The 22,755-nt window shown below is 43.0% G+C and overlaps 1 protein-coding gene across 3 annotated transcripts in view; it reads right to left on the bottom strand.

Annotated features, from left to right (window-relative positions):
• NCAPH (non-SMC condensin I complex subunit H) overlaps window positions 1-22,755 on the bottom strand; it is a 44,650-nt gene that overhangs the window by 11,582 nt on the left and 10,313 nt on the right. For all 3 annotated transcript variants that reach the window (XM_032228802.1, XM_032228805.1, XM_032228804.1), the window contains exons 8-13: window positions 22,430-22,521; window positions 16,349-16,545; window positions 14,922-15,070; window positions 13,184-13,290; window positions 12,020-12,142; window positions 11,338-11,451 (exon numbers count right to left, since the gene is read on the bottom strand). In XM_032228802.1, coding sequence (XP_032084693.1) covers window positions 11,338-11,451; window positions 12,020-12,142; window positions 13,184-13,290; window positions 14,922-15,070; window positions 16,349-16,545; window positions 22,430-22,521 — 782 coding nt within the window. The remainder of the gene's footprint in view (window positions 1-11,337; window positions 11,452-12,019; window positions 12,143-13,183; window positions 13,291-14,921; window positions 15,071-16,348; window positions 16,546-22,429; window positions 22,522-22,755) is intronic.

Raw genomic sequence — 22,755 nt, 5'->3', positions numbered from 1 at the left:
TTTTCTCAAGCCTTTAGGATTTTTACAGTTTTCTTTTTTTGAATTACCTTGGATCGGCTCCTCTCTCCACCCATGCTCAGTGCTGCTGGCAGGCAAGCCTCGCCACGTTCCAGCGCGATTCCCTAGTGACCGGATGGCCGCGTAAACGGGAAAAAAGCTGCTGCGCCACAAAGCCCGTTAGACAGTGGCAGGCCACCCAGGAGACCTCTGCAAGGCGCCAGTGATCGAGGAACCAGCCAGGGCCTTTCTCCAACATTCCCGAGTCTCGGAGAAGACTGGGTCGCAAATTGGTGGCCATCTTGGATTCCCCACCATTTTGGAGCACGTGGGAGAGCGCGTGACCCTCCTACGGACACCGCAGTAGACAGAAGAGGCTACAGGAGGAGGCCTCACTCTCCCGGCAACCCGGGAAGGGCCCAGAAGCAGCGGTGAGTCAGCAATCGAGCCGCGGAGCGGTGGCAATCGTTGGGAAAGCGTGGTGCCTGGAAGATCAAGGCACACAGAGATAAGAGGCCGGCAGGGAGAGAGGAGGTGGTACAGTAACTGTGAGTACTATGGCAGAATCAGCAAGGAGCGGGGGTGCCAGGCCTAGGTCCCATGGGGATTTGGATCCAGCCGAGGGGACCTTCAGGGGGGTTCCCCAGTTCCCAGAGGGAGGTCCCCCGCCAAGAGAGGCACCCCCAAGCCCCACAGGAAGGGAACTTCTGAAAAGGAGGTTTGGCTAACCAGGGCCTCCGCTAGAAGGTTCAGGGCCACCATCAGCCCTTCCCCTTCCAGATCTCACTTCCCCCGCAGGCTTCTGGCCCTGGTAGAGACCCGTGTGGCATCCCCAGGTTCCCCTAGGGGCTCAGGCAGAGGGCACAGCTCCCTATCGCCCCCCCTCTCACCTCTACACCCATCTGAGGCGAGGAGCGATCCCTTTGGGCGCAGGGCAACCAGTCCAGCCAGGCATCAGTTGGCACCACAATCCCCTGAACCCAGGGATTATCTACAGCCCCCAGAGCTACATCCTTCCCTGCCTGAGCTTCTTGCAAGCTTCCAGGAGGTGTTAGCCAGGGCCATAGCCCAGGGGATTGCTTCTGGGATGAAGCACCAGCCCCAGAGCTCCAGGAGTGGGTCTTCCCGGGACCAGCCCAGGGGTCACCAGGAGCTCTCCAGGACCTCTGCTACCAGAGGGCCCAGATCCCCCTCCCCCTCCACTGCCAGTGAGGCCTCGGAATTAGAGGAGGGTGAGCTAAAGGAGGTGGGGTTTTCTGAGGATGAGGATGCCCAGGCACCGGAGGCCCCCAACATCACTGGCCTTTTTCCCCCCTCCTTATTTAGCTCCTTGCTTCGCAATGCCAGGGCCACAGCAGACCTGGATACACCTCCAGATCCCAGGCTGCGACTACCACGCCTAGCACTTGTGGGGGTAACAAGAAGGGATCCTTCCATAGATCACCAGTGGAGAAGGAGGAGATCCCCACTCCAGAGATGTTCCTGGAGGTGCTTAAATCCCAGTGGGTTAAGCCAGGATCTTTTCCCAACCCGGAGGGCAATGAGCGGAGGTTCTATAATCTCAATTCTACCTTTGCCCGAGCTCTTCAGGTTCCCGAGGTCGACACCCCGGTCGCTGCCCTAGCTTCACCTTCAGCCGTGGTCACTGGAGACATCACCAACTGCCTTAAAGTAGAGGATAAGAAGGCAGACATCATTTTGCTTAAGTCCTTCCAAGAAATAACCTGGGCCATTAGGGCAGCCGCTTCTGCATCCTTTTTCAATAGGTCTACAGTGCTGTGGCTGGAACAGCTGAGAGACAGGACCCAGGCCACAGAGGTACGACTGCTGCAGGACATCTCTAAGGTGCTGGCAGCCATGCAGTTCTTGGCAGACGCCACCCTGGATGCAGTTAAGAATGCTTCTCGAGCCTTGTCATCCTCTGTAGCCTCCAGGAGCCTGCTGTGGTTGCGCCACTGGCAGGCGGAGTCCCAAGCTAAGTGGCACCTGGCAGGAGCAGACTACGCCCGGGACAAGCTTTTCGGTGCTTCGCTGGATCCTATCCTGGTGGAGGACAAGAATAAGCAGAAGTTCTTCCCGGTTACGACTAGACAGTCAGATCACCGGCATGCTCCGTTCCCCAGGAGAACATCTTACCAGCCCCCTGAATTGGACCTCCAGAACCAGAGGTACCAGACCCCCAGGTTCCATCAACAGGGGGATAGGCAGTTTCCTAGAGACAGGTTCAGGGGCCAGCAGCAGAGCAAGCAGCTCTTTTGAGGAGGAGGTGGCCGCCCATTCCACAGGTTCAAGTGATCCATTCGCGGATCACCCCATCGGCGGTCGCCTCTCCCTTTTTGCAGATGCCTGGGAGCGCATCACTTCGGACGAGTGGGTCCTCCAGACTGTTAACTCGGGTTACAGCTGGAGTTCCGATCGCAACTCCCAAATAGGTTCCGTACCTTTGCCTCCTCCACAGAGCCAACCAAACGGGCCCTTAAGGCAAAGGTCATCAAACACCTGTTAGATATCAAGGCCATTAAAAGGATTCCAGAGGGGGAGAAGGGTTCCGGATTCTACTTGAACCTGTTTCTGGTCCCCAAAAGTTCAGGGGGGGTGGAGAGCCATCCTGGATCTTAAACTGCTCAATTCCAGGGTGGTGTACTGTAGGTTCAAGATGGCCTCCCTGAAATCCATCTTAGAAGGCATCCAACAGGACAACGTCTTGGCCTCCATCGACCTCACGGAGACCTACCTTCACATCAGAATCGCCCCGGAACATCGTAGGTTCCTCAGATTTTCCCACGAGGGCAATCATTTTCAATATAGAGCCCTTCCCTTTGGGCTGGCTTCAGCCCCCAGGACATTTACCAAGATGCTGGTTGCGGCCGCGGGTCACCTGCGATCCTTTCTAGTCAGACTTTTCTGTTACCTGGATGACATCCTCGTCCTAGCCAGGTCCCCAGACACTGCCAGGCAGGACCTGGGGCTCACCATCGACACTCTCAGGTCCCTGGGATTCTCTATCAACCTAGAGAAGAGCCAACTGGTCCCATCTACCAGTCTCCAGCACCTAGGATCCATTATAGATTTGGTGTCGGGGGAGGTTTTCCTTTCCCAGGACCGAAAGGACAGCATTGTGCAGCTCATCCATGAAATTCGCAAATTACCCTCTGTCCCTGTAGTTCTTCTTTCCAGGACCTTGGGAAATTCATTTCTTGTATAGGGATCATGCCTTGGGCCCGCCTACACGCCAGGAAGCTTCAGTGGTTCTTGCTTCCATACCAGAGAGCCGGGACGAGCGACGCCAGCTTCAAGGTTCGAGTGTCATCCCAGGTGCTACTCTCGCTCCGTTGGTGGCTGACCCCTGCATTAGACAAAGGATCCCTCTTCAAGGAACCAGCAAGGAAGGTACTCACAACGGACGCAAGCCTGTTCGGCTGGGGAGCACACCTGGAGGCTCAGATTGCCCAGGGCCGCTGGACTCCAACAGACTTGCGCAACAACATAAACTGGTTGGAGCTCAGGGCCATCCATCTGGCTCTATGTCACTTCAAGACCACTGTGACCGGACACCATGTCCTGGTCCTGACGGACAATGTGGCAGCCAAGGCCCACGTGAACAGACAAGGGGGCACCCATTCCAAGGCCCTTTGCGACGAGGCCCTCTGATTGGGGAACTGGGCAAAGAGGCATCTCCAGTCCATCAAAGCGGAACACATCTCCGGGACACAGAACCAGCAAGCAGATTGGCTCAGCAGGGAGACAGTCGACAACGGAGAGTGGCAGCTCCACTCCAGCGTCTTCCTGCAGATCTGCGAGAGGTTCGGGTGACCGATGGTGATCTCTTCACAACCCCAGCAAACGCCCAGCTGCCGAGCTTCATATCGAGGTTCCCGTCCAGAGGAGCCATGGACACGGACGCCCTTCGCTGCAGATGGCCACCAGGTCTACTCTATGCCTTTCCCCCCCTTCCCCTCATTCCCGGGGTTCTGAGGAGGGTGGTGTCAAAGAGAGCAGAGATGATCCTAGTGGCTCCCTTCTGGCCACGCCGCCCCTGGCTAGCAGACTTGGTGGAGCTGTCCTCAGCTCCTTACTGGAGGATCCCCCCGGGGGAGGTGTCTCTTCACCAGGGGTCCCTGGACCATCCAGATCCAGAGTGGCTCCATCTGACCGCCTGGCAATTGAGTGAGAACAGCTGAGAGGGGCACAATTTTCCACGAAGGTCATTAAGACTGTCGAGGCGTCCAGGAGGCAGTTCACCACTCGCATCTACAACGCCTCCTGGGTCGCTTTCGCGGACTGGTGCCAAGCAAGGGACATCGTCCCAGCTTCAGCCTCTGTACCCCAGGTCCTGGATTTTCTGCAAGGTCTAGAGAAAGGCCTAGCCCTCAGCACCCTTAGGAGACAAGTCTCTGCCCCCTCCAAGGTCCGGGGGGGGGTGTTGGATGCCCCCCCTTTGTCCCAACTTCTGGTTCTAAGGTGCTTCCTTAAGGGAGCGGCGAATCAGAAACCCCCAGTGGTCCATCGATTCCCTACCTTGGACTTACCCACGGTCCTCCAGGCACTGACGGAGGCACCGTTCGAACCCTTGAGGGAGGTTTCCCTACAATTGCTGACTATTAAGGTCATCTTCCTGGTTGCCATCACCTCTGCCAGGAGAGTATCTGAGCTCAACGCTCTTTCCAGCAGACCAGACCTCTGCACCTTCCTGGAGAACCGGTCATCCTCAGACTGGACTCTGCGTTCATGCCCAAGGTCAATTCTCCCTTCCACAGGGCTTTAGAGATAGTTCTGCCGGACTTCTGTCCGCAGCCCTCCAGGGATAGGGAAAGATCATGGCACCGGTTGGATGTCAGAAAAGCCCTGCGCATCTATCTGAAGTGCACAGAGCCCTTTAGACATTCAGAGGCCCTTTTTGTGTCCTTTCAGTCGTCCACCCGGGGAGCCAAGGTTTCCCCAGCCACCATTAGCAGGTGGATCAGAGCGGCCATCTCACAGGCCTACGAGGCACAGGGACTTCAGGTCCCAGAGGGCATCACAGCGCACTCCACCAGAAGTGCACCCACATCTTAAAGACCACTCAAACGAGAGATATAAAAATGGATTGATTATATACAAAGCAAATATGGGACTAAGAAACTCCAGATAGCCTATGCTTAAGATTAGCAATAAGTTAAACTGTTTAAAGTTTGGGTAACAGTAAGAAGCTGAGTCCAACGTAGATATCTTATCGACTTTCCCTTTTTTTTTCTTTAATTTTCTTTGTTTTAAGATATTCTAGACTTGTTTGTTAAAAAGCTATACCGTGTACGGGCTCTGGGAAGTCGGGGGGAGGGAAGGGAGGTGGGGTTTTAGGGGGAGGGGGGGAGGGGGGAAATATAATATGTGTTAGATCTTAAAGCACATGATTGCACTTGTATACTGTGGTTCTTTAATGTTAGGGTAAAAATAGGACAAGCTGAACACACTGATAGACAATAGAAATACACCGAAGGGAGGAGTAGAGCGAAAGAAGAAAGAGGGGTAGAGAGGGTGTGAGAGAGGATTGGAGGCAGGAGGAGAAGGAAGGGAGGGAATGTAGTGGGAGAGAGGAGTGATAGAGGGGGAGGGGAAGTAGGAAGTAGAGGGGAATGTTGGAAGGAAGAATGAAAGTTGGAGGGGGGTGAAAGAGGGTGTATGGTGGGTCAAGGTGGTATATTGGGTTTGTATCTTGGGGGGTAATGTTTATAAAAGGAAGGCTATGTTTATTATTCAATGTCATATGCCCCGGTTATGCACAGTATACATGTGATTGTATGGAATGAAATGGAAATAAAAATAAATAAACCAGTAGAAGTGCGGCCACATCGGCGGCCTGGGCCACCCAGGCTCCCATAAAGATTTGCAGGGCTGCCGCCTGGTACTCTCCCTCGCCTTTCATCAGGCATTACCGTTTAGACGCTTTCGCCTCTGTGGAAGCAACCTTTGGCAGCAGGGTCCTTCACTGAGTCCTAGACTCTCGAGGGGCTCAGGCCCATTTTTTTTTTTTTTGCATAGAAAATTTTTATTTTCCATTTTCATAGCATATAATCACATGTATACTATTACATAGTCAATATCATGTTGTATTATTAAGTAATTACATCAATTCATCTTACCATCAACTACCAAAGGGAAAAAAAAACACCAGTTGTTGGCTCTTCTGCTCTCCATACACCATATTTATACCTTATCCGACACTTTCTTCCCCCTCTCCTCCCCCTTTCTACATCCCTTCTTCCCTCCATCATTTTCTACTCTACTTCCCCTTCCTTTCTCCTTCTCCTCTCTCCCCTTACCACTCCTCCTTATAGACCTCATCTTCCCCCCTCATCCTCTCTCCTGTCCCTCTCTTCCTATCTTTCTTCTCTCCTCTGCTTCCCACTCTTCCTCTAATTCACTTGGTGTATTTCAGCTTCTGAGCAAACTCCCTTTTGTGTTGTGGTATTTATAATTCCATTTCAATATACATAAAAAAGAAAAAATAGCAGTATACATGTACAATCATAATACCTTAAAATCCAACATCCCTCTTCCAACTTAGTAAACTCCACTCCCTCCCCCCCACCCTCCCCCCCTGACTTCCCAGAACCAATACAAGGTATAAATCTTTAACAAAAACAGTTTAAAATATACTTAAAGAGAAAGTAGAAAATTAATAACGTCTTTGAATTGAGCTTAGCTCCTCCTTGCTAAGCTAACTATAAACAATTTGTATCATTTCTGATCTTAATCGTAAGCTATCTGAAATTTCCTAGACCCATATTTATTTTGAATATAGTCAATCCATTTTTTCCAGTCTCGTTTATATCTCTCGTTTGAATAGTCCTTAAGATATGGAGATATTTTAGCTATCTCTGCTAAGTTTTTGACTTTCAATGTCCATTCTTGGATAGTAGGCAAATCTTCCTTCTTCCAGTATTGCGCCACCAACAATCTAGCTGCAGTTATCTAGTGCAAAATCAAGTTAATCTCTACTGCTGTACAGTCAGTAATTATACCTAACAAAAATAGCTGGGGGGTAAACTTTATCCTTTATTTGAGAACATTTTGCATAATCCACCATATTTTTATCCAGAATGCCTTAACCTTTTTGTAAGTCCACCATATATGAAAATATGTAGCGTCCATACAATCACATCTCCAGCATTTAGGTTGTAAATTCAAATACATAGAAGCCATTTTTTGGGGATCTAGATGCTATCGGTAAAACATCTTATAAAAATTTTCTCTCAGGTTTTGGGCCTGTGTAAATTTTACATTTCTCACCCATATCTTCTCCCATGTATCCAACATTATTGGTTCTTCAACATTTTGAGCCCATTTAATCATACAGTCTTTAACTAGTTCTGCTTCAGAGTCAATTTCTATTATTACATTATATAATCTTTTCATATGCATTGAACTTTGGTCTCTAATTTAAGTAAATTATCCTCGACTTGCATAAAGCCAGTTTTTGATCTATTTTCCATCTAGCCTGTAACTGCCCGTACTGAAACCATGTTTGAATTACCTTTTCCTTTTTTAATACCTCCAAAGATTTCAGTTGTGGTACACCTCTTTCTACAGTAAGAAGCTTCCTATAAGTAATTATATCCTGTTTTTGTACTATGTTCATATTTTCTATTGCATGTCTAGGGATAGCCCACATAGATAACTTATCATTTAGTTTATATTGATATTTTTTCCAAACCCGCAGTAAGGCATTCCTTAAAATATGACTTTTAAAATTCTTATCCACCTTTTTGTTATATAGCAAATAAGCATGCCAACCATATACCAAATCATACCCTTCAATATTGAGCATTCTATCATCTGTTAAGTTGATCCAATCACTAATTATAGATAAAACTATTGCATCATAATATAGTTTTAAATTGGGTAATTTCAAACCTCCCCTTTCACGCACATCCTGCATTATTTTAAGTTTTATTCTCGGCTTCTTACCTACCCATACAATTTTATTACTACCCTTCTGCCATTCTAACAAATTTGCATCATTTTTAAGTATTGGTAACGTTTGAAAAAGAAATAAAAATTTAGGTAAAATATTCATTTTCACTGCTGCTATTCTTCCCATCAGAGATAACTGTAATTTCTCCAATTTTTTCATCTCTGTATACTATACCACAGTGGTTCATAATTGTGCTTATATAACTTCCCGTTTGAGGTTGAAATATAAACTCCTATGTATTTGACCTTTTTAACTATTTCACATCCTGTCGTTCCTTCTAGTTCTTCCCTTTGTTTAGTATTCATATTTATAACTAATATCTTTGTTTTCCCTAAGTTTATTTTAAATCCTGACACTTGACCATATTGATTAATCATATTCATTAAGACCTTACCAGATTCCTGCGGTTGTGTTAATGTTATAACCAAGTCATCCGCAAAGGCCCGTACTCTATATTCTTGCTGCCTAATCCTGATTCCCTGTAAGTCCCCTGAACCCCGTATTTTATTCAACAATAATTCTAAAGTTATAATAAACAATAGTGGGGACAAGGGACACCCCTGCCTTGTGCCTCTCTCGATTTTAAATTAATCTGTTAAGCTTCCATTAACTATGATTTGGGCTGTTTGTTCCTGATATATTGCTTTGACTGATTGTAAAAAGTGGTCCCCTATTTGCATTTTTTGCAATGTTTTCAGCAGGAATTGCCAATTCACTCGATCAAAGGCTTTTTCAGCATCTAAAAATATAAGTGCCGCAGGGATTTGATTGTTCTTCCCCAGGTATTCTAATGTGTTAAGGATTAATCTTACGTTAGTTCTCATATGTCTCCCTTGAATAAAACCTGTTTGATCGTTATGAATCAATTGTTGAATAACCAACATTAACCTATTCGCTAGTATTTAAGTAAAGATTTTATAATCTATATTAAGTAGTGATATGGGTCTATAATTTTTTGGATGAGTAGGGTCTTGATCTTCTTTGGGGATCAGAGATATAAAGGCTGTCTTCCAAGATGGGGGTACCTTCCCTTCCACTTGGATCTTATTAAATAATTCCTTAAGCAGTTCTACCATTTCTAACTGCAAATTTTTGTAATAAACCACTGTCAGGCCATCTGTTCCCGGTGCTTTCCCTGCTTTTAGCTGTTTAATTGCCTGAAGGATTTCCCCCAAGGTTATTGGTTGATTCAGTCTTTCCCTCTGCTCGTCTTTAACTATGGATATTTTTTCTTTATCCAAGTATCTATCTATATCTAAGCTTTGAATTTTATCGTTCGTATACAATCCTATAAAAAATTCACGAAAAATGGGCTCAGGCCCATTGATCCCTCCCAGGGACATCTAGCTTTGGTATGTCCCATGTATGACTCCTCCCACGCCTCACTTCGGAAACTGTCAGTTGGTCTTACCTGAACTGCATGTTTCGAAGAAGGCGTGGGAGAAGTCACTTCCCCCCCTTTTTAGGGCGCACCGTGCCAGGGGCCTGAGTTAGCTCAGTGGTCAGTCAGGGCCAGGCAGGAAGGATGTGTGCTGTCTCTGTCCCTTCCTTCCAGGTGCTCTGCTACGAACCATCGATTAATCTGGGAAGTCAGAAGGAGGAACGGAGGTGTGGCCTCAAGATTTACCTCAGTCTCCAGGGCAAAAGGGCTGTGGTAATATCCATGTATGACGCCTCCCACGCCTTCTTCGAAACATGCAGTTCAGGTAAGACCAACTGACAATTTATAGCATTTTTGAATACAGGGTATGTCAGTTACACAAAGACCAGAATAAAAAAACCACTGTAAATATGAACTCATAACATTATGATAACACTTGTATTAAATATAATTGTAAGAGTATAACCAAATAATTTAAACTGGTTTTTTTTTAATATCTTGGCCTATTTATATTTTATAAATTATCATATTTATAATTGAAAACCATCTCTATTTTAATACAGACATTGATAGTCTTTTTTTTCCTCTAATTCCTACCGATTGTCTCCAGCCACTTATAGAAACTGTTTCATGTCAGGTAATGTTCTGAATCTTCTTTATCCTTAATTTTCAAAGTTAGCCTATACATTTCAGCACATTGGAGGTCCTCTAAATTTTTGCGAATTACTTTTGTCTTACGGAGTGTTTTTATTTTTCCAATATTTGGCAAATACAATCCAAATACTTGTCAAGTATATGTAAAACTAAATATGTGGTCTCTTTATCATAACCCTCTGGTTAAAAGAGTGTTGTTAAGTGGGTTTTGCCCCCTATTATCAGCTTTCTTGTCAATCTGGCTTCCCGTCAGGGTTGCAAAAAGCGATCACGTGACCTCCCCCCAAGGACACTGCCACAGTCATAAATACAGTTGCCAAGCATCCAAAGGTTGATTTAAAGAGATTTCAAGATTATTATTTTTTTACTGCCAATATTTTTTACCATTGACAACTCTTCATTGGTCAGGGACTTCCTACTGTGCTCTTAGCATATATGGCTCTTAGCATATATGCAATATCACTTAGACTTATATACCACTTTCCAGTCCTCTCTAAGCGGTTTACAGAGTCAGCCTCTTGCCCCCAACAATCTGGGTCCTCATTTTACCCACCTTGGAAAGGATGGAAGGCTGAGTCATCCTTGAGCTGGTCAGGATCAAACTCCTGGCAGTGGGCAGTCAGCCTGTGATATTCTAATCATTGCGCCACCATGGGATGGAAGGAAGGAAGGCAGGCAATAGCACTTAGACTTATATACTGCTTTCCAATGCTTTCCAGCCCTCTGTAAGCGGTTTACAGTGTCAGCCTCTTGCCCCCAAATATCTGGGTCCTCATTTGACCCACCTCAGAAGGACGGAAGGCTGAGTCAACCATGAGCCTGGCAAGATTCAATCTGCCAAACTGCTGGCAGCCAGCAGTCAGCAAAAGTAGCCTGTAGTACTGCACTCTAACCACTGAGCCACCGTGGCTCAGTAGACATTATCGTATGAACCGTATGAAAGGGAACCTATAGTGCAAGAAATGTTAGATATTATTTTAGCAACATTTGAAAAGTTCTGGCTTTTGAAAGCCTTCAGTGGGATTTCTCAGGATGCTCTTAATTATAAGCCCAACCCCAAAAATAAGATTGACAGCCAGATGGACACATTACCGTATTCCCCCCGAAAGTAAGACGTAACCAGATAATAAGCCCTAATGAGTCTTTTGAGCAAAAATTAATATAAGACCCAGTCTTATTTGGGGGGGGGGGGACAAGAGTATTTGCATAAAAATTCTCCATTGTTTCATTAGCTATCCTACCCAAATCTTGCAGCTATCAGCAACCAATTTTTCTAACTTCCAGACCCCCGTTTCAGAGGAGAAAGTATGACAGTCAAACACAGAGCACGCTTCTGATGATCAGAACTCACTTGCGCCACGGGACAGAAATTGGAGGTATCATTGGGATTGTTGTAATCGTATTCTCCAACTTCATCGTCGTCGTTATGACTGGGTGAGCGGCCCTGAAGTGGCATGTTTGAGAGCTGCAGAAACAAAATAAAGTGAAAGAATCGTGACAATTCTTTCATGGAACTGACGCACTAATTAATGCACTAAGGCAGGGGTGTCCAAACTTGGGAACTTTAAGACTTGTGGACTTCAACTCCCATATTTCTCCAGCCAGCTGGCTGGGGAATTCTTGGAGTGGAAGTCCACAAGGGATTCAAACCACCGACCTGTCAACCTTTCTGATCGACAAGCTCAGTGTCTTAGGCACTGAGCCACCATGTCCATCTTAAATCAGAGGAAAATAGAAGACTGCAGTGACTTAAAACAGAGGCAGCAGCTGAGAATACGGATCAATGGTAAGAACAGCAAATAACCTGCTCTAATTTTCCACAATAACAAGTGTTAAAGTCTTCAGCTCAGCAATAAGAAAGATGTTTGTCTGATCTAAACAACCCTTTAGGGCAGAAGTCTTCAAGTTTGGACACTCCTGCACTAAGGCATGCTGGCTCAGGTAGAAAACCTCTTTAGACAATCTTCTGGCCAGAGTAGCAAGCTGTCATTATCTCTGCCAAGATATTTACACATTGAAAAAGCAAACCTTACCCTGATTTGAGGTTTGAGGAACAGCCGAGTGAGGTTGTCTGGATCATAATGGAAGTCCTTTGGGAGGGTGTTGCTTTTCTTGTTTTGGCTTTGGAGGGTTGACTTGGACAGGACCGTAGCTGCCTGTTTTAGAAAACCAGAAATGTTGGAAACATCCTCTACTAAGAATGCTGAGCAAATTTTATCTTAAATCACATTTTGCACTGATTTAGATTTGGTAACGGTAAAGGAGTCCCTGCAGAGTTTACTCTGCTAGTCGTTGCTGAATATAGTGGAGTGGTCAGAGGAGGGAGTCACATAACGTAACAATCGGTTCGCCCAGAACTGAAAATGTGAGCGCTGTTCTGATCTAGGCTTCCCGAGAGCCTGAAGCAAAGTTCTTGTCCCGACAAAAAACCTTTTATTAATTGACTGTGAATTCTGCTCATTCACCTCCAGCAAAGTCTTTCGAGGGAGGATTTACAGTCACAGACCTTATCTGGCTTGGAGAGCTGCCAGGCTGATATCTGCAAAACCTGGGAAGGGGTCTCGGAGAGTCACGAACCAATTAAGCAAACTCATTGTCTCCTGCAAACTCCACTCCCCTTTCGCTCCTCTTTTATTCCCTCTGGGAGGGGCCATTCATCGTCCACTTGTGGCCTTAGTCCCAAGTCAGATCCTGTTCTTTATTTGTTTCCTTTGTCTGGCAACTCTGCGCATGTGCACACTGGGAACAGACGCCAGGTGTTCATCTGCCTCACTGGTGTCTGACTCCAAAGGCAGCTGATAACTGGCATACAGCTCTGGCCCTCTCTCTGCCTCCGACAAAGAGCCCTCATTAGAGCTTCCCCAGACTACAGGACTGGCCCAGGTTCCTCCCCAACCTCCTCACTCTCCGAATCTGCTGCCAGCTCCGCTGACCACTGGGGTGATCACAAGTCTCACCTTCCGCACATGCGTGCGGCATCAAACACATGGCAATTATATAAGATGGTATAGCACTGGGATGGGCCCAACCGCTGGTTGGAATTACCAGTTCACCTCTGGGAGTGGTGCTCATCGCCGTTTGAAGGCCACTGAACCAGCGCTGAAAATTTCTCTCTAGTTTTGAGTTGGATTCCTCTTTAATTGTTTTTCCACCACTTGCTTCTTCTCCTGCCTTCAGGGGGGAAAACAAAAACCTACCCGAGTTTTGCGGAAGTGAAGTTCAAAGTCAATCTCCTCGTCAAAATTGATCTCAAAGACTTTCTTAACTGTTCTCCTTTTACTGACTCTCTCAGACTTGGCATCACCTGTGCAGAGGATAGAAGACAGGATGGAAGGAAGCAGCTTGCTCTGCCATAGAATGTTAAATCTTCCTCTTTTTTGTGTGTTGCTGCATGTAGCCTTGAACAGAATTGTTCTATAAAAGTGAACTTTAAAGCAGCAGTCACCAACTGGTGGTCCGTGAAAAAATATTTGCATTTTTTATATTGCACTAAATCAGGGGTCCTCAAACTATGGCCACTGGGATGGATACGTGCAATGAACATTTGTGTTGCTGCAGAGAGTCCCCCCCTTTGGGGTCTTTTTGTGCAGGTCGGAGGGGGGCAGAAATTCTGACTTGGGGTCTGCTTTGGCCTCCTGGTGTGGGGATTTGGGCAAAGGCTGGAGGGAAGTGCCGCTGGTGGAGAAGAGCCGGAGGGCCTCGTTCAGTAGGACTGCATCATTGCCTGGAAATGGCTGACCATCTCAGCATGCTGAGCCTCCAGGCACCTCTACTTGGCCTTGCACTCCCACAGGTTTCCCCTCTGATTGGAAAGCCTATGCTCGTAGTCCTCAGTGAGGGGCTTCTGCTGAGCCTCCTTCTTGGTCAGATCCAATTTGAACTGAGCTGTTTCCCCAACTCTTTCTCATAGTGGCTGCTTAGCTCCAGCAACTGTTTCCTGTTGGGGCCCTAAGGAGATCGGGTGGGCGAGGAGTGGCTGGGAGGGGAGGGGCGAGTAGGGGCCAGCGAGGTGCCCCTCAACCTGAGTGATATAAGTTGGCCACGCCCACCCAATCACATGACCACCTAGCCATGCCCACACAGCCAATCATTAGGCAGATCATATTAGTGGTCCTCGGGATTTAAAATTATGAATTTAGTGGTCCCTGGGGTCCGAAAGTCTGGGGTAAGTATCTTTCAACAGGCAGCACAAAATGGCGCTTTCGAAATAATTGAACATCAGGTGTAGCTCTACTCTGACCCACCAATCCTGGTTGTGATGTGAGAAAATAAGCAATGATGGTGGAAGTATTACAATAAACATTGGAAAAGCAACTGCTACATATTTATCTATATCAGTGATGGCGAACCTTTTTGGCACCGAGTGCCGAAAAGGCAGCACATGCCCTCGTTGGGGCCACGAGCAGGAAGAGAAGCTGCCCAGGGGGCATGTGCGTGCTGGAAAATGAACTTCTACACCAAGGTCAGCAGATCGTCACGTGCGCATGCACACCGGAAAGCTGGAAGGGGATCAGGCGACGCTGCACGTGCCAGGCAATATGGCTCTGCGTGGCACTTTGGGCACGCGTGCCATAGGTTTGCCATCATGGATCTGTATACTATTAACTAAAAATGGGATATACCGTGATGCCATTTCTATTATAGAGTAAGAGATCAACATAGATTGTACTGTGTACTACAGACTATACTTCTGTAAACTTCAGAGAGCATGATTTCGAATAGGGGAATGTCCATATGTCAACCCACACACACTCATATGCAGCCCTGATGAAGCAGGAGGAGAAGAAAACACTGAAAGAAGTCAGGTAGACTCACAACAGAGGAAGGGAAACAGTAACAGATAAAAGATTGTGATTCTTCATAAATGTGCGAGATGCCACAATTAACTTCGACTGAACTCTTGGCAATCCCTGCCCAGCCTCTGCCCACTGTTACCTTTATGGTGCGGTTTAAAACGCCAGTGTTCTGGGCCTGCCCACATGGACATAATTCGGGGGCTGAAGTAAGAATACTCGCTGGGGTTCATAGACAGCTGTAGACACATGGACCCAATATCCCCTTCTTTTGTTGAAACCTGGTTTTCTCTATAAGAAAGAGATTTAACACTAGTTTTAAAACTTTAACTGTTGTTTCTTCAAGATTTGCTGTGCAGGTAAGTCCTGGATTTACAACGGTTTGTTTTGCGAATGTTTTGAAGTTACAACAGCACTGAAAAAGGTCACTTACAACTGTCTTTCATAATTAACAACTGTTATTAACTTAAAAATTGTGGTGATATCTATTGTTCCTACTGTTATTGTGAATTGGATTAAAATGGAAAAATGGATTAAGAATCGAAGCATTAAAGAGGAGATGTATAATAAAATGAGGATTATATAAACTTGATAAATGTGATAGAGATTACTACCAATGTTAGCGTAAACTGGATCAATATAAATGGAAACTTAGTTACATTTGTTCATATATAATAGAGAAACCTTTAGCTAGAACAAGAAAGTTATAGATGAAGGTGAAGATAAAGATGAGGAGTAAGGCATTTTTTGAATATATATGTTTGAACGATATACCGTATTTTTCAGAGTATAAGAAGCACCTTTTTCCGTCAAAAAAGAGGGTGAAAATCTGGGTGCGTCTTATATACTGAATACAACATTTTTGGCCTACTGAAACCTTTGCAAAAATGGGTATGCAGACGGTTTGGGAGGCTTCCAGAGTGCTCCCGAAGGCTGGGGAGGGCAAAAAGGAGCAAAAAATGGGTCATTTTTGCCCCCCCAGCCCCTAGGAACATTCTAAGAGCCTCCCAAAGCTCTGCATCCCCCCGCCCTGCTTTTTTTGCAAAAATGAGGTGTGCAGAGGGTTTGGGAGGCCAGCAGAGTGCAAAACCTGTTTTTTTTTAAATTACATCTTCAAAATCATGGTGCGTCAGATACTCCAAAAAATACAGTAATAAGGATTACTTATGCTTGAGAAATGTGACAGAGATTATTAATATTGTTATTGTGAATTGGATTAATATGAATGATACCCAGAACCAACTCTGTTCACACACAATATAAATATATAACTTTTTAAAAAATAATAAAAAATATATTTAAAAAAAATACAATTGCGGTGATTCACTTAACAACCGTGGCAAGAAAGGTTGTATAAAAGGGGCAAGACTCACTTAACAAATGTCTCTCTTAGCAAGAGAAATTTTGGGCTGTTACGGTCATAAGTCAAAGACCCCCTGAATAAGATGCGTGTTTTTACTAATATTGTTCCTGATTCATTTTTCAGTGAAGGTAACAATTAAATTCTCATTAAAAACTTCTCAAAAGCACCAACTCTATCCCCAAATATTCCAAGAAGTACATATATACCTTGAAAGTTCTGGTGCTATTCGGCAGGATTCCAGCTTTTCGGAGAATTCACCAAGATCTCTGGCCATCGTCTTGTCTAGAACATCGGCATCAAAATCATCTTCCATCCTATCCTCAAGATACTCGTTATCCGTCTCTGCGTTGATATCAAATGCCTGGTCACTCTTCTTGAATTTATCTAGCAGAGCAGAGACTGACTGAACACAAAACAACATTTTAAGTCTTTTTTTCTTCTTCTTTTTTTTTTTTAAATTAATGTTTTTATTTTCCATTTTCATACAGTCACATATATACTGTGCTTAACCGGGGCCATACAACATTAAACAATAATCACAGCAGTTCCTCTTGTCAACAATACCCCCAGAAATATAAATAAAATAAGACTCAAACTCAAACTCAAATAGAAACCCAATATACCTCTTCCGCTCTCCATACACCTCTTTCTTCCACCCCCCTCCAACTTACTATCTTCCCTCCATCATTCCCCTCTACCCTACTTCCCCTCCCCCTCTACCACTCCTCTCTCCCAGTCCACTCCCTCCCTTCCTTCTCACCCTCCCTCCCATTCTCTCTCCCGCCCTCTCTACCCCTCTTCCTTCTATCCCATTCCTCTTCCCCTTGGTGTATTTCTACTATATGTCAATGTATTCAGCTTGTCCTATTTTTACGGAGAAATTAAAGAGAAACAGTATATATGTGAAATCGCATTACGTTGAAATCTAACATATAGTATATGTCCCCCCCTCCCCCCCAACTTCCCAGAGCCCGTACACGGTATAGATTTTTAACAAACAGTCTAAAATATCTTGAGACAAAAGAAATAAGAAAAAGGGTTAATAACATCTCTACATTGATCTTAGCTTCTTCCTGTTACACTAACTTTGAACAATTTAAATCATTCCTGATCTTAAGCATAGGCTATCTGGAATTTGTTTTGTATATAGTCAATCCATTTTTTCCAGTCTCGTTTATATCTTTCATTTGAATGATCTTTAAGATATGCCAATATTTTAGCCATCTCGGCTAAGTTTGTAACTTTCAATGTCCATTCTTGAATTGTAGGCAAGTCTTCCTTCTTCCAGTATTGCGCCACCAACAGTCTTGCCACCGTTATTAGGTGCAGAACCAAGTTAGTCTCTACCACTGTAAAGTCAGTACATATACCTAGTAAAAATAACTGAGGAGTAAACTTTATCCTTCTTTTAAAGATATTTTTTTCTTCTTCTTAAAAGGACAGTTAGGAGGATGACAATCAAAAGCCAACTGTACAATGATGTTAGTATGTGTAACTATTAAAATGGAAAATGAATTGCAGAAGAGGAAATTTAAGATGGCTATGTAAATACAGAACACGGTCTGCTGGAATGCCATCCCGAAAATACACCAGATAGAAAAGGAAAATATGTAAATACAGCAACGAAAAGAGGGAATGGAGAGAGGAGTAGAGGGAAGGGTAGGAAGAGGAGAAAGAGAAAGAAAGGGAAAAGGAGAGGAGGAAATGGAGTAAGAGTAGGAGAGGGGAGGAAATGGAAGAAGAGGAGAGGAATGGGGGAAAGGAAGGTGAAGTAGAGAAAGGAAAGGAGAGGAGGAAAGAAGGAGAGGGAAGGAGAAAAGGGGAAGAAAGGAGGGTCGTTATAAAATAAGATGGGTGTTTCAGAGAAGTGACTGTTCTTAAAAACCTCCATTGACAAGGAGGCTGACCCACTTCAAATCAAGAACTATAGACCTATTTCTGTATTAAACTCAGACTATAAGCTATTTGCTTCAATATTGGCAGAACAACTCAAAAAATACTTACACAACTTTATTCATCCTGATCAGAATAGGTTTTTACCAAAGAGACAAATTAAAGATAATATGAGAATAATTCTGGACACTTTGGAATACTATGAGGCTCATCTTGAAAAACAAATGGCTCTGATGTTTTTAGATGCTCAGAAAGCCTTTGATAACATGAGCTGGTGATTTATGTTGTTACAACTGGAACAGATGGGCTTTGGTAAGAAATTTACCCAAGCCATAGAAACTATATACCACAAACAAACAGCAAGGATAATGATAAATGAAGAATTAACAGACTCTATTGAAATAAGGAAAGGGACAAGACAAGGCTGTCCACTATCCAGTCTGTTATTCATCTTAACATTAGAAGTTTTAAACAGAAATATTAGAGAAGGAAAAGATATAATTTCCAATTTCCAACGAACCAATTTCGTTGCATTTAAGTACAATGACAATAAAGATTATATAAAAGGAATGAAAATTTAAAAAAGAAGAATACTAATTGCAAGCATTTGTGGATGACTTGGTCTTCATCTTAGAGAACCCACTAGAAACTGCACCTAAATTGATTGAAAAAATAGAGGAATATGGAAAAGTAGCAGGTCTGAAAATAAATAAAGACAAAATGAAGATTTTGACAAAGAATATGTTATCAAGACAAAAGGAAGAATTGGCAGAAACTCTGAAGATTCAAATCACGAATTAGGTTAAGTATTTGTGGATATATTTGATAGCAAGGTGCAGCACACTTAAAGAGAACAACTACCATAAACTTAAACAGCAGATTGCGATAGACTTGGCAAAATGGGAAAATCTACATTTATCAATAATAGGGAGAATATCTACAATTAAGATGAATATATTACCCAGGATTCTATATTTGTTCCAGACAATTCCAGTTAGACTAGGTAAAGCCTACTTTGACGACCTAAACAAAATAGTGTTGAAGTATATTTGGCAGGGAAAGAAAGCAAGAATAAAATTAAAATTATTACAAGATGCTAGAACAAGAGGAGGATTTGGCCTACTGAACTGGGAGTTATACCATCAGGCAACAAGCTTGATGTGGGTTAAGGAGTGGATAATATTAAGAAATTCTAGATTATTGACTGTAGAATGACATGATTTGTTGTTGCAATGGCATGCTTTCCTATGGTACAAGGGAACTAAAATGCAGGGGTATTTTAGAAGACATTACATACATGAGGCTTTATTACTAAACTGGGAAAAGACTAAAAGACAACATTATTTAAAAATTCCAGTCTGGTTATCAACTATTGAGGCATTTTCATATCCAATAACATACAAAAAGGAACAAACAGTTAGATATGGTGAAATATTGAATGCAAAGGGTGAACTTAAATTTATGTAAGAATTAGAACAGCAAGGTATAAAGATGAATTGGTTTTCATATGTGCAAATACATTCTAGATACGATAAAGATCTTAAAATGGAATGTTTCCATGATCGTTCCTGCCTCTATATTTTATTCAATTTTCAATTTTCACATTCCATTTGCAATCATTTATACACAGGGTATTTACTATAAGAAAAGAAGAAAAGAAAAAAAAAAAGGAAAAAAGGAATAAAACGAACAAATAAAAAGGAAACACAACTCATCATTCCCAACCCCACCTAACCCTTGCATCCTCCATACACCCCATCTACCCCCTCCAACTTTCCTTTCTCCCTCTAACACTCCCCTCCTACTTCCCTTTCCCCTCAAACCTTCCTTCTCCCCTTACTCCCCAGACACCCTCCTTACATACTCCTTACATTCCCCTTACTCCTTCCTTACTCCTCCCTCTTCCTTCCCTCTACCTCCCTCCTTGGTGTATGCCTTTATTCGAGTGTTGTTTGATCTAATAAATGTAAAATGAACCAAGGAAAAAAAAAAGATAATAATAATAATAAAAAAAAAGGAACCACCGTATATAAATACATTCTTGTTCTTATTAAGATTATGTTAACCCCCCCCCACCCCACCCCCCACAATCCCCATCCCTAATCCTCCCGGCTTCCCAGGGCCCACACCTGGCACTACCTTCTATCTAAAATATCTTGTATACATATGGATTAAAAAATAAAAGTAATATATAAAAAAGAAAAAAAAGAAACCATTCTTTGTGTTGATCTCAGCCCCCCATCTTTATCTATGCTTAAATAGTATAAATCATTCTATCTATATTTTATTCTCGTCTCTTACTTCTTTGCTATTTACCCCGATCTTCTGTAGACTCTCCCGTTCCCTTCCTAAACCTCATGATCCCTTCCAATAAGATTTAAGCAGCATAGTTCCTGCCATATATTCAAATATAACTTTACAGACAAGTAATCAAACTTTCCCTTCTAGTAAAATTTAAACAACGTGAATGATCTTTCTTTACCCCTTTTTCAAACCGTAATTCAAAATAATCTAACCAGATTTCCCCTTCTTAGTAAAGTTAAGCAACATAGATCAGATATTACTTTACACAGGAATCAATTTCTATCTTAAGATAATTCCAACCGACTTCCCCTTCTAGTAGAATTTAAATAACTTAGTTCATTCCACATGCATTTTACTCTCATCCCCCACTTGTCTGAATGTTTCCATGATAAAATGTCTGAGTTAGATAAAATTTTGACAGATACTGATGAAAAGGTAATTAAAAAACTATACAGATATTTATTAGAGGTTAAATTAGAATAAGTTAAAGAATCTATGATTGCTTGGGGGAGAAATTTTGGACATGGGATTGATTTAGAGAATTGGCAGAAATTGTGGTCTTAAAATTATAAAATAACAATGTCAACAGCATATAAAGAAAATTTGTATAAGATGTTCTACAGGTGGCATCTATCCCCGACGAGAATAGCAAGAATGTTCAAGAATAAATCGGAAAAGTGTTGGAAATGTCATCAGATACCAGGTTCATATTACCATATGTCATGGACTTGCATAGAAGCTAAAAGATATTGGACTAAAATCCATACTTGGTTGGAAAAAATGATACAAAAACATATTGACTTTAAACCAGAGATCTTTTTGTGAGGAATCATACCGGAAACATACAATACAGAACTGATATACTTGATTGCAAATGTGTTAACAGCAGCTAGAATTGTATTTGCTAAAAACTGGAAGAATGAGAAAACACCAACGCAGGAGGAAGTTAGTCATAAAATAAATGGAATGTGCTGAAATGAGTAAGTTGACATTTGAAATTAGAGAACAGGAAGATAAACAATTTTATGAGATATGGGATCTACTGGTTAATTTTATGGGATATGGGATCTATAAGTGGTTAGATAAAAAAACATGGAAATGAAAATTATTGAAAAATGTCACCAATATTAGAATAATAGAATGATTTAGAATAAGACATAAAAATACTTTATTATTGGATATATTGAAGATGATGTAATGAATTATTATATAAATGAGCCCATACTCAGCATATCTTGTTTAAGATGAAGAAATAATAGTGATAGTCAAACAAATGCAGTATTATAATAGTGATGTATATAAATATATTTGACTGAAAATCTGTGATTTTATACAAAATGTAAGTGATGACTATGGAAAGGATGCACAAAAACTCTGTGACCAATCAACACTGTATGAAATGGAAGATACTTTTATGTTACATGTCTTGTCTTTATGTTTGTTGAAAAATAAAAAATTATATATATATATATATTAAAAAATCCTCAACTGACGGAGCATCCACAATTTCTGGTGGCAAGCTATTCCTCTGGTTAATTGTCCTCACTGTTAGGAAATTTCTCCTTAATTCCAGGTTGCTTCTCTCTCTGGTTAGTTTTCATCCATTGTTTCTTGTCCTGCCCTCTGGTACTTTGGAGAATAATTTACCTCCCTCTTCTTTGTGGCAGCCCCTCAAATACTGTAAGACTGCTATAATCTCACTCCTAATTCTTATTTTCTTTAGACTAGCCAGACTCAAATCCTGCAGCTGTTCTTCATATGTTTTAGTCTCCAGCCCTTTGATCATCTTAGCTGCTCTTCTCTGAACTTTTTCCAAAGTCTCAACATCTACATAAGTAATGATAGAGCTGAGAAAAGCCCAATGAACTTACGTTATTCAAAAGACTTCGCAGTCGAGGTTCAAGCTTTCTTAAGTTAAACATTTCCTAACAGAACTTGAGAAAACATCTAGAAAAGAAGATTTGGTAAGAAACCCGGTAGCCAACGAGTTGGTGGAACCTCCTGGTTATAAATTAAACACATGTTGGACTCCAGTATAAGATCACTCTGACAACTTCTTTTGACACAAAGCAGCAACCAAATTTGCATACCTCATTGTGGGTTTCACTGTTCCATTGTGTAAACAGAAAGCCGGACAACGAAGGGCAGATGGCGGAATTTTCAACACAACGTAGAAGGATGGCTAGATAGGATAGCAAAAAAGGGGAATTCAGCAAGAAATCTGAGATTCAACGCTATTAAAATCTCTTATGTCAGCAAGCTCACTCACCCTCCCCCATTGATTTCCTTTATGAGAAGTTTGCCAAAAGTGATCATGTGACCCAAGGACACTGCAACCGTCATTAAGTACACGCCAGTTGCCAAGCATCCAAATTTGGCTCATGTGACTGTGGGGTTGCAAGCATGAAAACCTTTT

Source organism: Thamnophis elegans, chromosome 13, assembly GCF_009769535.1.
Source record: "Thamnophis elegans isolate rThaEle1 chromosome 13, rThaEle1.pri, whole genome shotgun sequence".
Taxonomy (NCBI): Eukaryota; Metazoa; Chordata; class Lepidosauria; order Squamata; family Colubridae; genus Thamnophis; species Thamnophis elegans.
The sequence above is the reverse complement of the archived record's forward strand: the minus strand, read 5'-3'. Positions and strand labels throughout refer to the sequence as shown.